Source organism: Ahaetulla prasina, chromosome 3 (assembly GCF_028640845.1).
Source record: "Ahaetulla prasina isolate Xishuangbanna chromosome 3, ASM2864084v1, whole genome shotgun sequence".
Taxonomy (NCBI): domain Eukaryota; kingdom Metazoa; phylum Chordata; class Lepidosauria; order Squamata; family Colubridae; genus Ahaetulla; species Ahaetulla prasina.
This window is the reverse complement of record NC_080541.1, coordinates 161,765,583-161,778,976: the sequence shown is the minus strand read 5'-3', so window position 1 is coordinate 161,778,976 and position 13,394 is coordinate 161,765,583. Positions and strand designations below refer to the sequence as shown.

Genomic DNA, 13,394 nt, shown 5'->3' with positions numbered 1-13,394 from the left:
GCTACTTACATGTTTAAAAGCATGATTTATGATTTATTTATGGACTTCAACTCCCAGAATCCCCCAGCCAGCAAAGTTGAAGTCCACCAGGCTTAAAGTTCCAAGGTTGGAGACCCCTGTTTAAAAGTATTACCATCGGTTTGTGTTGACTGATCAGAGTACTCTAATGGAGATGCACCCATCCCCTTCACATTTCTTCTCAGTCATGAGAACGTGCAGCATGATTTCACTTTACATTCCTAAACAAGCAGTATGGAAGCCCTTGACACTGAATCTGGGTGACAGCTGCTTTTTGAGGCAAGCAGTTTGTAGGCATTGACTTGTCAGATGGATAGGCCAATGTTTCAAAGTTTCTCCGTTTTCTCTCTGTTTTAGACTGTATGCAGAACCATTTCTCAACTTTAAGAGATGTGGACTTCAATTCCCTGAATTCTCTCAGACGGTATTGCTGACTGTGACTTTCCCGGAGTCGAAGTCCACACCTCTTAAAATTGCCAAAGTTGAGAAACACTAGCATGGATGAATCACCTCACTAGCAGCTGATGTTAAACTTACACATGTTTACAAATTTGAATGGAAGATACTATGTGGCGTATCCTCCATTCAAATTTGGGTTTAGCTGGCATCTCTAGCCTTCAGCTACCCATTACTCCTATAGAGTGAGCCCTTAATCTATATTAATAGGAGAAAAAAACTGCATTGTATTCACAGGCATCTCTGAATCCCAGTGCAGCCATATAATAAACTTCAATTCATTCCTCCACAGGAGGTCTCCAGCAGCAAGTCAGCTACCCATCTCCAAAGTAAACATTCAAGGTATGTGTTCTGTTGTGTGTGTGTGTGTGGGGGGGGATATTGCTTTGGTCAATTACAGGGCCTGTCCTGTACATTTACAGCATCAAGCAGAGAGGTATCATTATACATTTTTCTAATGGATGTTTGCTGGTCGAGCATAGGTTACTCAAGCTGTTTTGTCATTAGTTGTGTTTTGCAACACAACTGAGTAGCAGAGATGAGAAAGAACCTTTGTGAGGAGAACAGAAACAGATGGTATGCAAAAAAAAAATATGCCTAGAAGAAGAGTGGTATGGGGTAGACAGGAAGAGGATGGAGGAAATGATTCATTGTTGAAATGCAAAGGGTTCATTGTTGAAGACATTACAGTAAAGGGGATACACAAAAAACAATTGTGAGCAACCTTTTCATTTAACAAAGGGATGGATTTCATTGCTCAATATGTTCTTTACAAAAACAATATGCCTAACTATTAATGATATGTGTCAACTGAAATGCAACAATTCTTCATGCATAAACCTTCTAGGTCACTGCAACAATTCCATGAAGAAATCTTCCCTTTTTTGGTAATAATTTTATTAAAGGTTATATTATACACATAGAACTAATATACTTTACATAGAATAAAAACATATAAAAAGAAAAATTGTGTAAGAAACAAGAAACTCTTGTTGCCATACCCATTCATTTCCACTTCAAATCTTTCCTTTTTCTATTTAAACAAATTCCTTCATCTCATTTTTAAATAAACATTTAAAACATTGTCATGCAATCCTAATTTAAAAAATGCATTAAACTTCATCAGATAAGATCTGATTTATTCTAACCCTGATCAAATAAGCCAATTTTATCTTCTTTCCTCTTTCTCCCAGCAATCTTTAATCCTCTCAAATAATATTTTAGTATCTGCTTTCTTTACAAGCCCTCTTCATCTTTTCTCCCAGACTTATTAAGACTTCTATCAACCCTTGTTGTAAATCCAATATAAAATGGTTATCCAGATCATATTTTCACTATTTGTCACAAAGCTGTTAACAACTTCAATAAGTCCCTTTTGTAACTCTATTGGAAAGAAGTTATCCAAACCACACTTGTGGTTTAGTATTTTGGGGTGTTTTGTATCTATGGAGGTTCTCAGTCATCCAGGTCATGATTGTCCCAAAGGTGCTTTTTCAAGAAGCAGCTGGACTTTCCATTTTTTTCTTTGAAGATGTTTCACTTCTCATTCAAGAAGCTTCTTCAGTTCTGTGTGTTTTGTAGTTGTTCAGTTTCAATTAGTTTGGTTTTCACATCCAATATATCATATTTTTATAAATCCTTTATTTCATCCTTTTCCTTGCAGGCTACCATTTTTAAAGTCACATTCATATCACTTTCAGTTTTATTCAATGGAGGTTGTTCTTTAAAGGCAGAGTAAAGTTTTCCTATTATAGAAGATAACTTTGAAATCATTTTGGGCATGCATGCAATAATTACAAATTTCTCTTAAAGAAATCCACTGATCTATTTATCTCCTTATGCCCCCTAAAAACCAACCTTCGAAGTCATCTTATTATTTATTTTGTTTCCAGATGTAAATATAAAAAAGATTATCACAAGAAAGGAGTGTTACAATTAATTTCAGATTTCTGATCCTTAATCCATTTAAAACCTTTTGAAATCTACACTATCATCCTTCTTTGGCTATATATTCAGAAAAGAAATTTTCAACTTATAAAAAATATATTTGTTAAATGATTGCGGAAAAACTCACCTGGTGGATCAAATTTGCAGTTCTGAAGGAGTAAAAAGAGCAGTAGAAAAAAAATTAAATTCAACATGATTCTGAGGTTCGGCCAGAACTTTGAAGTTCTTAAAGGCTACCTTGACAGCTGTGAGCGCAATATAATCCTGTGACCTCTAGCTGCCTACAAGCCAACGACAAAAATGCAGTTTATGCCATCTACTCTCTCACACAGAGAGAGACGAAGACCACCTGTCTGGAGTACTTAAGGCTGATCTCAGTATGTCTCCTTACTCCAGAAAGATTTTAATAGTCAGAATCCAGCATTCAGCCGCCGTTTTTAGCTGTAATGTCTCCTACTGGCAATGGGATGTTAGTTATAATTCCTCTCCAGAAGCAACTCCTGCAATTCATGCTTTGCCTTATTTCTAAACATGGTAGTACAACTGAGATTACTGGGGACACTGATTCAGATGTTTGCTCTCTAGACTAGAGGAATACAATGGGATCAAATATATTGCCCCAATTTTTAAAAGTCTCCTTTAAACATTTGCAAAAGCGAATTCAAATTTTCTCCAATACCCCTTTGTTACTTTAAACAGGTCAATTTTCTGTTCAGTGGCAGCCCCTATCCACCACTAAGCAAGATCATATCTGATCGATGCTTAGATGGGAAGCTGGAAAGCTTTTAGATGAAATTGAAAAGTTGAAAAAGCAAATTCTCTAATGCTGCTAATAAAATAACATGGATGTCGAATCAAATTAAACAAAGCATTTTACTTTTTTAAGCATTTATTTCAATATTCCCAGGACTTGGGATAAGGTAACCATTCTGAGTTATCTTTCTTTAGCTGTATGATTCTTAGGTTGAATTCATATAACTTGATTACTTAGTCTTTTCACTATATGACACACAATTGTCTGTCTGTCTGTCTATCTATCTATCTATCTCTATTTATAAAATATTTATAAATTTATAAACCCATCTCCCATCCAGGACTCTGCTCTTTGTACAACGAAAATAGTAAAATGTTAAAAATATAATAACTGAATATAAAAATTTAAAATTAGGGACAAGGATAATAAAATTTATATTCTGTTGGAGTTTGGAGAATATTGGTAACTAGGGCAATATATATTTTTCATTGTAATAATAAAAGCCAGATGTAACTAGAATATTATAATTTTTTTTTAAAAAAATGGTTTCCTCTGTTACATTTGGACAGATTTGGAAGAAAATAATATCCAAATTTAGTAAGCATAATTGATTTGGAAACAGATGGCCACTAGAATTCCAGCCAGTATCACTGACGTTCAGAAACACAGCTTCCATTCATTTTGAGAAATGGGTCACATTTTCTTTATTTCATCTGCATTAAGTAAAGACTAAAGTAAAATTAATTCTTATCTGTGTCATCATTGCCTTCTACTTCTTTTCATTATTTTTATAGTATTAAATGGATTTTTATTCAACAACAGGCAGGTACCTTGTATCAAAAGTCACTTGATACAATTTAATCTTTGAGCAGATACAGTATATTCCATTTGAAGTGTATTCATTTTCTATCATCCTGCAATTTTGTTGTGAAAGTATAATATTATTCTGAAATAACCCTACCATATTTTGGCATTAGAAAATGTTGATCATTCTTCAGAGGTCATGCACTGTTTTTTTAAAATCTCAAATATTACCTGGGTTAGTCATTGGTATAGGTTACTCAATATTATAATGCATATGAGTATTAATATATCACTACTTCAAAACTGCACAATTCAGCCTTCCTTCTGTAATGATTCCTGTTCTTTGGTTTTCTTTATTTTTAGAAGAATACAAATGGTTCTGTGCTTAATTGCAACATCAGTTTTCTTGCCCTTTTTTGTCTCTGCTTTCTTTTAAAGTGGAAACTAGTTTTCAGATATCTGCCCCCAAACCCAACAAAATTTCTCTAGAAAATGTAGGCTTGACCTAAACTACAGCAACAGATGATAAATTAGATGTTGGGAAATATTTAATTGACACTACCACTTAGATGACTCACTCTGTACAGAGAAAGGAGTAAGTGAATTTGCTGACTAATGTGGTGACAAAATTCCCTTGTCTTGTACACTAGATTAGATGCCTTGAATCTTGCCTAGACTTAAACCGACTTAGTGTACCCATACAGGTTCGAGACCACATGCTATAGACTTATGACCACAATTGAGCCCAAAATTGTTAAGTGACACATCTGTTAAGTGAATTTTGCACTTTTTATGACCTTTCTTGCCTTACTGCAGTTGATAATTTAGCAACCTGGTTTTTAAGTGAAACTGGCTTCTCCGTTGACTTTGCTTATTAGAAGGTCACAAAATTGATAACATAATCTTGGGGCACAGCAATGGTCATAAATAAGCATCTGAATTTTGATGACATGAGCATGTGGATGCTGCAAAGGCTGTAACTGAAAAACGGTCAAAAGTCTCTTTTTTCAGTGCACTAAATGAACTATTGTAAGTTGAGGAGTACCTGTATTATCCCCTTGTTTCTACACAGACACACACAGACACACACAACATTTTAAAAATTATACTGGTACTTTAGAAATTAATAACTTACCAATGAATTTTTCCCATACATTCTTTAGACTGTGGCTGTGATCTTAGGTTTCGATTCCTAATTCAAGGAGACTTAGGAATTCTGATCATTATAAACTAATTAGATTGGCATTAGATTTGGTATAGCTGAGGGAGATGGAAAATGAGCAAATATAATTTCTCTTTTAGGCTGCCATTTTTCTTTTGCCACCCTTCAACTGGAAAATAGATCTTAGTCTAAATTATTTTAAAGAAAACTTCTGAGTAAGCTTATATCAAGTTGCAGTTTAACTGTGATGATGAGTGTTTAGTTTATATTCAGTCTTCCAGGAGTTTGTGGTGTTCAGATAACTCTTTCCTCTACTATTTCTCCAAAAGTGGTGTAGGTGGGACTGAGAGTGACTGGCCCACAGTCACCCAGTGAGTTTCCATGGTTGAAGGTGGACTTCTTGGTCCTTAACAACTCCACCAAATTGGCATAATTAATATGCCAATAATAGAAGCAATGCTATGCCTAACTGAACAGTACACATTGATTCAGTGTCAATGCAACCTGAGTGATGCTTGAACATAAAAGAACAAGTTGTAATAAATGATCTTTTAAAATATTTCTCTAGTTATAATAATAAGATTTAGTCCCAACATGAAATGTAAAGAAAATAATATGCTGCTTAAGTAGCAGTTTCAGTATTTGGCATACATTATATCTTATCTATTATATCTTATTAGCTCGATGTGAATTGTTGTTCTTAAGTCTTATTATTTTAGGAATCATATATTTTTTTTCCAAATTTGAAACATGATCCTTTATTGTATGCACATTTCTCCAGTATAGAGATTGAAATATATTTCGATGTAATATATGGAATGTGGTTTCCCATTTCTTAGTAACAAGGCGAGTGCTCCATTTACTACACTATTATACTTTGATTCATAGCACTGACACAGTAAATTAATGTATTCATTCTGCGATCATTTTCTTTGCTTTAAAAATCTGATTTAGTTTCTGTAAGGAGACATGCAAAACTCCTAAAACTAAAATAGAAAAATATGCAACAGACTTCATTCAATATTTTCAGTGTAAGTTAAGGGAATATATCCTATTCTAACAGTCAATTTAGCATGGTAAATAAATAGAATAGAATAGAATAGAATAGAATAGAATTTTTTATTGGCCAAGTGTGATTGGACACACAAGGAATTTGTCTTGGTGCATATGCTCTCAGTGTACATAAAAGAAAAGATACGTTCATCAAGGTACAACATTTACAACACAATTGATGATCAATATAAATCATAAGGATTGCCAGCAACAAGTTATAGTCATACAGTCATAAGTGGAAAGAGATTGGTGATGGGAACTATGAAACGATTAATAGTAGTGCAGATTCAGTAAATAGTCTGACAGTGTTGAGGGAATTATTTGTTTAGCAGAGTGATGGCCTTCGGGAAAAAACTGTTCTTGTGTCTAGTTGTTCTGGTGTGCAGTGCTCTATAGCGTCGTTTTGAGGGTAGGAGTTGAAACAGTTTATGTCCAGGATGCGAGGGGTCTGCAAATATTTTCACGGCCCTCTTCTTGATTCGTGCAGTATACAGGTCCTCAATGGAAGGCAGGTTGGTAGCAATTATTTTTCTGCAGTTCTAATTATCCTCTGAAGTCTGTGTTTTCTTTGTTGGGTTGCAGAACCGACCCAGACAGTTATAGAGGTGCAAATGACAGACTCAATAATTCCTCTGTAGAATTGGATCAGCAGCTCCTTGGGCAGTTGAGCTTACTGAGTTGGCGCAGAAAGAACATTCTTTGTTGTCCTTTTTAATGATGTTTTGATGTTAGCTGTCCATTTGAGATCTTGCGATATGATAGAACCCAGAAATTTGAAGGTTTCTACTGTTGATACTGTGTTGTCAAGTATTGTGAGAGGTGGAAGTATGGAAGGGTTTTTCCTAAAGTCTACCACCATTTCTACGGTTTTGAGTGTGTTCAGTTCCAGATTGTTTTGGTTGCACCACAAGGCTAGTCGTTCGACCTCTCGTCTATATGCGGATTCGTCATTGTCTCGAATGAGACCAATCACTGTTGTGTCATCTGCGAACTTCAGTAGCTTAACAAATGGATCATTGGAGATGCAGTCATTGGTATACAGAGAGAAGAGAAGTGGGGAGAGCACACAGCCTTGGGGGGGCCCTGTGCTAATTGTACAGGTATTTGATGTGATCTTGCTTAGCTTCACCTGCTGCTTCCTGTTTGTTAGGAAGCTTGTGATCCACTTACAAGTCTGTTCCGGTACCTGTAGCTGGTTTAGCTTAGTTAGAAGAATGTCTGGAATGATGGTATTGAATGCTGAACTAAAGTCTATAAAAAGGACCCTTGCATAGGTCTTTGGAGACTCAAGATGTTGTAGGATGTAGTGCAGAGCCATATTAACAGCATCATCTGTTGATCTATTTGCTCGGTATGCAAATTGCACGGGTCTAACAGCGGATCCGTGATGGTTTTCAGGTAGGAAAGCACTAGCCTTTCAAAGGTTTTCATGACTACAGATGTTAGAGCAACTGGTCTGTAGTCATTCAGTTCCTTGATGGTGGGCTTCTTGGCACTGGGATGATGGTAGAGCATTTGAAGCAAGAAGGAACATAGCACATCTCTAGTGATTTATTGAAAATATGGGTGAAGATGAGGGCCAATTGGTCAGCACAGACTTTTAAGCAAGAAGGAGTTATCTTGTCTGGGCCTGGAGCTTTTCCTGGCTTTTGTCTGTGAAATAGGTCCTGCACTTCCTTTTCTGTGATCACTAGGGGTTGTGAACCCAATGAAATGGGGTCAGTTGTAGGAGGCTTGGCTGCTGTTGGTGTGTCTGAGATGGGGGTTGTGGAGATAGGTGGCTGTAGTTTCCTTTCAAACCTGCAGTAAAACTCATTCAGGTCATCTGCCAGTTGTTGATTACCTTCAGCCTGGGAAGGAGGTTTGCCATAGCCGGTGATATTTTTAAGAGTTTTCCACATGTTTGCTGGTTCATTCAGTCAGCACTTTCTTAAACAATTATCTAAAATTACCGGTACTTTTGCCCACAGAGAATTTCTGACATTGAAGGACTACATTTTTAGAGTTGAAAAGACTTCACTTTCACTGTCTTTTATGAGACTGAGCCCTTTATGTTAGTTACATTAATATTATGGGCACCATATTGTCAGTGTGGCTATGAGAAATTTGGCTTTCTTGTCTATACGTTGAAATTGAGTTTGAAGCTAACCTACAGCCTTTCCACTGCTACACCAGTTGCTGAACTAAATTTTCTTTAAGCATCTATTCAGTCTTATTGTAACATAATGTACTTGCTTCATCCTTAAACCTAAAAGAGTATGAAAATATTATGTATACAAATGGGCGCGCACACACACATGCACACACACAAACACACACACACACACTCTTCTAGTAATACATCCTGTGGGGTTTTTTTTTAACTGCTGAAATTGTTCCCTTTTATTTTGTTTCAATTACAGATCTTGCGATATGATAGAACCCAGAAATTTGAAGGTTTCTACTGTTGATACTGTGTTGTCAAGTATTGTGAGAGGTGGAAGTATGGAAGGGTTTTCCTAAAGTCTACCACCATTTCTACGGTTTTGAGTGTGTTCAGTTCCAGATTGTTTTGGTTGCACCACAAGGCTAGTCGTTCGACCTCTCGTCTATATGCGGATTCGTCATTGTCTCGAATGAGACCAATCACTGTTGTGTCATCTGCGAACTTCAGTAGCTTAACAGATGGATCATTGGAGATGCAGTCATTGGTACACAGAGAAGAGAAGTGCGGAGAGCACACAGCCTTGGGGGGGCCCTGTGCTAATTGTACAGGTATTTGATGTGATCTTGCTTAGCTTCACCTGCTGCTTCCTGTTTGTTAGGAAGCTTGTGATCCACTTACAAGTCTGTTCCGGTACCTGTAGCTGGTTTAGCTTAGTTAGAAGAATGTCTGGAATGATGGTATTGAATGCTGAACTAAAGTCTACAAAAGGACCCTTGCATAGGTCTTTGGAGACTCAAGATGTTGTAGGATGTAGTGCAGAGCCATATTAACAGCATCATCTGTTGATCTATTTGCTCGGTATGCAAATTGCAAGGGGTCTAACAGCGGATCCGTGATGATTTTCAGGTAGGAAAGCACTAGCCTTTCAAAGGTTTTCATGACTACAGATGTTAGAGCAACTGGTCTGTAGTCATTCAGTTCCTTGATGGTGGGCTTCTTTGGCACTGGGATGATGGTAGAGCATTTGAAGCAAGAAGGAACATAGCACATCTCTAGTGATTTATTGAAAATATGGGTGAAGATGGGGGCCAATTGGTCAGCACAGACTTTTAAGCAAGAGGGAGTTATCTTGTCTGGGCCTGGAGCTTTTCCTGGCTTTTGTCTGTGAAATAGGTCCTGCACTTCCTTTTCTGTGATCACTAGGGGTTGTGAACCCAATGAAATGGGGTCAGTTGTAGGAGGCTTGGCTGTTGTTGGTGTGTCTGAGATGGGGGTTGTGGAGATAGGTGGCTGTAGTTTCCTTTCAAACCTGCAGTAAAACTCATTCAGGTCATCTGCCAGTTGTTGATTACCTTCAGCCTGGGAAGGAGGTTTGCCATAGCCGGTGATATTTTTAAGAGTTTTCCACATGTTTGCTGGTTCATTCAGTCAGCACTTTCTTAAACAATTATCTAAAATTACCGGTACTTTTGCCCACAGAGAATTTCTGACATTGAAGGACTACATTTTTAGAGTTGAAAAGACTTCACTTTCACTGTCTTTTATGAGACTGAGCCCTTTATGTTAGTTACATTAATATTATGGGCACCATATTGTCAGTGTGGCTATGAGAAATTTGGCTTTCTTGTCTATTCGTTGAAATTGAGTTTGAAGCTAACCTACAGCCTTTCCACTGCTACACCAGTTGCTGAACTAAATTTTCTTTAAGCATCTATTCAGTCTTATTGTAACATAATGTACTTGCTTCATCCTTAAACCTACAAGAGTATGAAAATATTATGTATACAAATGGGCGTGTGCACACGCATGCACAAACACACACACACACACACACACACACACACACACACACTCTTCTAGTAATACATCCTGTGGGGTTTTTTTTTAAACTGCTGAAATTGTTCCCTTTTATTTTGTTTCAATTACAGACCATAGGAACACACAGAAATGTGTTCATTAATTTGAAAGGTTCTTGTGGGATAATAAAGGAAAGTATTGTACAAATAAACAAATAGAGACTGTTGGAACATGAATTCTGCAATTGCATAATAAACAGTTTTCAAGTGGAGTACTGTGTGCTGTTAAATTGAGCTGAGGGCCAGGTTGAAACCTTTATGATATTTTTTTTATGAATGGCTTCTCTGAATGACATCCAGCCATTATATCTCAATAAAGTTGTTAAGAGATTAGGGGTTGGGGGATAAAATGGAATAGAAGATGTCCACATGTATGTGCGTGTGTGTCTTTGCACATCCGGATGTATTTATTAATCCAACTTGTTGAACTAATACATTTTGAAATTCAAAACAGGACTAAGTATTACACTCTTCCACAGTAGGTTCTTTTGAAGGTAACTTTAAAAACAAACAAAATATTACACATTTATGAAAACAAAAACATTTCTTGATAGTGAATTATATTTTACATTCAAATGGCATCAACCTAGGAGCCTTGGAAAGTGGCAAATCACTTGCATGAACACTGTCATGAAAACTGCATCATTTGAAGGCATCTTCACCTTATTGTAGATAAAACAAAAAATTATTTTTATTTTTAAAAGAAAGTATCCAGTATTAGCTAGAAACTGAATCACAGCTCTCAACTCTCTTCCTATTATTTATAGAAAATTAACATTAAAAGGATATATTTGATTTTAGACAAAATAGAAGACGACTTTGAAAAGTTGGTTATTAGGAAAATTTGGGAATAGGCAGACAGGTAAGAAGTGCCATGGTGGGACATAAGCACAAGTGTCAACTGAAGGGAAGGAAGGGTGTTTTAGTAGATTGAAGGCAGATGGGAAATTCCTTCAGGTTTGGGTTGTGTGTGCTGACTGAAAATAATTTAGAAACTTTGGGATGCAATTATCTTACTTCCATCTTTAAACTAAACACTTTCTGTTCTGTGTGTATCCCCACGTTTTATTTAAGCTCTTTGAATGTCTTTACATGAAAAATATGTATAGATTCATGTTTTAGATCATTGTGTTTTTGTGTACGAATTACCCAAAAAGTGAATTGTTAGATTATCAATTAGCTACCATAACTATTCATACAGGCTTCTGTAAAGTATTCTCAAAATTGTCTCAAAGGTACTTCTTTCAAGAGGCAACTGGACTTCCTGGTTTTTCTTTGAAGACTTGTCATCTAAGAAGCTTCTTCAGCTCTGACTGGATGGTGGGAAATGGAAGGATTTATACTCCTTGCAGACGGCTGGACATTTGCATTCTTTTAGCGGGTCATTAAGGTCACCTGGAGGTTTATCTGTGTCATCAGGGTCACCTGAGTGGTGCAAATTGGTGGGGAAACTTCTTGGAACTGTTGAAAGGATTGTAGATTGGAGATAGATGATGTCGTATCCCTCCCCCTCCGTTGAGGGAGGGCTGTTCAATTTCGACATAGATGGCCTCTTTAGCCCTAGCCATGACCTGGATAACTGAAAATCTCTATAGACATTTTCAAGATTGCTATGAGAACCTTCTGGCTAGCTTACAATAGACACATTAAATAAATTAACCATGAGACACTGGTACCATTGCCCATAATCTCATGAAAACCCTGAAAATTTTCTGACCTGGCTTAGGGAGTAAGTAATAATGCTTTATGTAGATAAGTTGTAGTACATAAGCAGTTTATCTGGTTTTGGAATATGGTCAGAAGCTGTTTTATCTCACGACATCAGATGGTTTTGAGAGCTGCTTTTCTTTGTATTGCATTAACTATTTTCTCATTGGTGGAGATTCATCTGCCTCCTGGATTGGAACAGTCGGTATTGTCTCTTAGCGAGATTCAGCATCCTACTCCTGAATTATTTAGAATTTCACTTAACTCTCTACCATTTCAGCACCTTAGTAATATGAAAGTCTGATTACTGGTATCGAGGAGAAAAACTGATTGCAAAATTGCCAGCGTGTTATGATTTCGCTTTCATAACTAACCATGAATTTGAAATGCAACATAGGGATGGTGGTTTGATTGTTGGGATAGCTTTGCAGAATTTCAATCATTTCGTTCATTATTATTTTTTACAACAAGCTTCTCAGTTTGTTTGTTTTTTTCAGAGTATCAGTGGAATACATACAAAGGCATATTCTGGAAAAATGTGGGTTGGTGATTGCTAGCAATTTATTTTATTTCTTTTTTGGTGTTATGGAAAGTGAGAGAAGTCAGGGTTGCTGTCAAAAGTGCTTTACAGGGTATGGGGGAAATGAAAACATTGGAGGTATGGAAGTGTTCTTGGTCCTGTCAATACCATTATCAATAAAGGGCTGCCAAACATCTTTCAGCAATCACCAGAAAAGGAAGCCAACCCAGACAGGAATTACAGGGTGCAGATTTTTGCTCTGAGGGTTTAGCCTATGGTTAAAAACTAATTGGGCCATTAGTATAGAAGTCCCATGGCTGCTAATGAAATCGGGTTTAAACCCTTGCATCTTTTTTTTTTTAATTTAATTTTATTTAGTTTGTCAAACATGTATGAGAAAACAGGTATAAGTATAAACATGGACATGAACACAAGAAATGAGTACGAATAAATGGGGGCAGTAGGATGGGGATAGTAGGCACGCTGGTGCCCTTATGCACTCCCCTTACAGATCTCTTAGGAATGGGGTGAGGTCCACGGTAGACAGTTTAAGGTTGAAGTTTTGGGGGTTTGAAGTTGTAACCACAGAGTCAGGTAGTGCATTCCAGGCATTGGCCACTCTGTTGCCGAAGTCATATTTTCTGCAATCGAGTTTGGAGCAGTTTACCTAGAGTTTGTATCTATTGTGTGCCCGTGTATTATTGCGGTTGAAGCTGAAGTAGTCATTGACAGTAGGACGTTGTAGCAGACAATTTTGTGTGCTACACTTAGGTCAGACCAGGTTGTCGGTTTTCTGGTGTCATGCTCAAGTTTTACTTCTGATCTTCCTAGAATTAATTCTCACAAAGACTTCCTAAATTTGTATTGCTTTTCTTGCCCAATGATGTCATGAGATATACACCAAATCCTTTCAGGCAGTTGTTTAGATACAAGTACATCTTTCAGTGCTAGTCAAGTCTCAGATCACATAG

General features: G+C 36.9%; 1 protein-coding gene across 2 annotated transcripts in view; it reads left to right on the top strand.

The window, feature by feature from the left end:
• The window catches only part of PDE4B (phosphodiesterase 4B), a 304,494-nt gene that overhangs the window by 237,695 nt on the left and 53,405 nt on the right, over positions 1 to 13,394 (top strand). For both annotated transcript variants that reach the window (XM_058177096.1, XM_058177097.1), the window contains one exon: positions 767 to 816. In XM_058177096.1, the coding sequence (XP_058033079.1) occupies positions 767 to 816 (50 nt within the window). The remainder of the gene's footprint in view (positions 1 to 766; positions 817 to 13,394) is intronic.